Source organism: Trachymyrmex septentrionalis, unplaced genomic scaffold (assembly GCF_001594115.1).
Source record: "Trachymyrmex septentrionalis isolate Tsep2-gDNA-1 unplaced genomic scaffold, Tsep1.0 scaffold126, whole genome shotgun sequence".
Classification (NCBI taxonomy): Eukaryota; Metazoa; Arthropoda; class Insecta; order Hymenoptera; family Formicidae; genus Trachymyrmex; species Trachymyrmex septentrionalis.
This window is the reverse complement of record NW_017304395.1, coordinates 788,628-791,258: the sequence shown is the minus strand read 5'-3', so window position 1 is coordinate 791,258 and position 2,631 is coordinate 788,628. Positions and strand designations below refer to the sequence as shown.

At 30.4% G+C, this 2,631-nt stretch overlaps 1 protein-coding gene across 4 annotated transcripts in view; it reads right to left on the bottom strand.

Annotated features, from left to right (window-relative positions):
* Positions 1–2,631, bottom strand: part of LOC108756272 (ectopic P granules protein 5 homolog) — a 22,849-nt gene that overhangs the window by 9,266 nt on the left and 10,952 nt on the right. For 2 of the 4 annotated variants that reach the window (XM_018499940.1, XM_018499949.1), the window contains exons 9-13: positions 1,814–1,974; positions 1,443–1,572; positions 758–1,302; positions 388–565; positions 223–246 (exon numbers count right to left, since the gene is read on the bottom strand). In XM_018499940.1, coding sequence (XP_018355442.1) covers positions 223–246; positions 388–565; positions 758–1,302; positions 1,443–1,572; positions 1,814–1,974 — 1,038 coding nt within the window. The remainder of the gene's footprint in view (positions 1–222; positions 247–387; positions 566–757; positions 1,303–1,442; positions 1,573–1,813; positions 1,975–2,631) is intronic. The other 2 variants (XM_018499959.1, XM_018499969.1) reach the window with 1 other exon arrangement.

Here is a 2,631-nt window from a genome sequence, read left to right as displayed (position 1 = left end):
TATAAGATATCAAATAAAATATAAAAACATTTTTTCCCATAATGTAAGAAATTGTAAGTCTACAATACTTAAATTTTACATAAATTTTTTTAACTATTAGTATAAATACATGTAATTAAATAATTTGATTAATTTAATTAAGAGAGAGAGAGAGAGAGAGAGAGAGAGAGAGAGAGAGTTAGGAAAATAAAACAAATAAATCACTTCTTATGTATCTCATACCTCATTACTTCCATCTATAGCAGGCTAATAAAATAAAATATTTCGTTAAAAGTATGAAACAATTATGATTATTACGATTGTTTAATTTTTTATACAAAATGATTGCTTACTATTTCTAGAATACTGTGTATGATATGATAGAATAATTAGATTGCTAAGACTTACACAAAAGAGATTCTGGAATATATTTTCTGTCATCGTCCTAGATTCTAAGTGAAAAAACGCAGCACGGATCACATTGTCCATCAAGTACATAACATTGTGATCTTTATTCCAATCTTGGACGAGTGTCAACACATTGAGCCACAGATGTACAAATCGTTCTGGGCTGTTTAAGCAATATCTGCAATCAATGCATAAAAATAATTGTTTTAAATATCTATACAATTATTGGTCTATTTTTATCCGTATATTTATACTGTCTATCAATTCTTTTAACATACATAATTACATTAGTCTCTTCTATAAAAGAGTTGATCTTTCTTAATTTTATATTTTCGCTTATTATTTCAAAATACATTTCACTCATGTCTACCGTTTATAATGATGCAAATGAGATTCGATCATGTTCGCGAACTGCCTGAGAACCGGACCGGGAAATTCCGGAGCAATCAGATTCTTCGCTATCTTCATGTACGTCCGATCAGCGTTGATGAGCGGCACGATTAAACTAACAAATTTATCGTTCTTCAGCAAAGAATCCGGACAATCAAGAAACAACGGTATTACATGATGCAGACAGATCAGCACTTGTTCATATTTATAATAACACTGTAAGATCTGCAATTGGCTGAAACCCTCGACACAAATCAATGGCACCGAATGACCCCATAAGGTCATCAACACGGAGACATAGCTGGCAATTGGCTGCCTCTCGCGTATTCCTTTCATCAGAATCTCCAAGAAAGAATCCGATTCCATATTAGGCACGCAAGAGAAACTCTCAGTCGGATTCGAAATGGTATATTGACACACGGATTCTGACCGATCCAACTGATGCAACTTTAGTTTATTCATCATCTCCCATGCCCACAAGCTGAATGCTTGCTCACTGTTTTGAGCTCTCACTATTGAAGAAACCTGAGACAAAATGAAGAATAAATTTTATTTCTTACTCATAAGTATTAATAAAGGTTTCGTTAATGAAATGGTAATTCTAATATGTATGCGCGCATGCGTGTGTGTGTATAAAAAAATATTTTTTTTAATTGATAACTAACTTGTTTCATGCTTTCAGTTAATAGTGAAGCCGTTTGTATCGGAGTATCAGGTACGTATTTCATTGTAAGTTCGACAATCAACAATGCCACTTGTCGATGCAGGTCAATCGGAAGATAAAGAGTGTCATTTCTATAAGAAAAAGATTAATCATACATTAGACAACAATTTTGAATCAGTAACTTTACAGTTTTCAATAATCCTTTTTGGAAAATAAAAAAGATAATTTAATTAATTATACAAAACATTTTATTAGAATAAGTACTGAAGAAAAAAAGAAGATAAGTTTAAAAGACTTAAAATTGTATAATAATGCAATTTTTTTTTCAAAATGTGCATTTCTGGAAAACTTAAAAATATTAAAATAATTTACCTGTCAAGGCCCCAATTCAAATGTGAAAGAATCAATCGAGCAAGATGGCTTTCGGATGAAGTTAAAGGATGCTGATGCAACCAGGTAGATAGAATTGTTATGTCTTGCTGCTGTGGCACCCATGTTCCTATTTTCAACTCAGTGAACAAATACAAACTCAACTAAAATCATTAAAAAGATTTATATATATACCATTATCTGAAAGATTAACAATAAGTTAGCTTATTATTTTATTATACTGTTATATTATATAGTTCTTATAATTACATATTTATATTCTACAAGGTGTCCCACAATAATCGCCTGTCCTTTTAAAGACTCTTGAGATAATTTTAAGTAAAAAATCCTAATACTAAAATGTCGAGACTATTATATACACGCACACAAGCACGCACGCACGCACACACACACACACACTTTTAAATTAATAGCGATTAAAGTTCACTAATTACGGAACTAACATTTTGCGCGCTCAGTCATGAAGCTATAACAAGTGCTGCTTCACGAGAGTCTTCTCAGTAACTTCAAGAACATATCACAAAATATACAGTAATAGAAATATACAATTTAGAAATATGTTTTTACATTTTAAGAAATTGTTTTTACTTTTATAAGAAATCGATTTATGTATTACATACATAATAAATTCAGAATATATTAGGTGTAGTAAAAAGTCATCGCGTATTTTTTAGCTCAAAGTTGTATATACAATATCTTCGTCAATAATGAATGAAATTCAAATTTAAAAAAAGGGTTTTAAAGCTTGAAATCTCTACTTTTAAAAGCTTATCACATTTTTTAAGTTTATATGAGTTTGA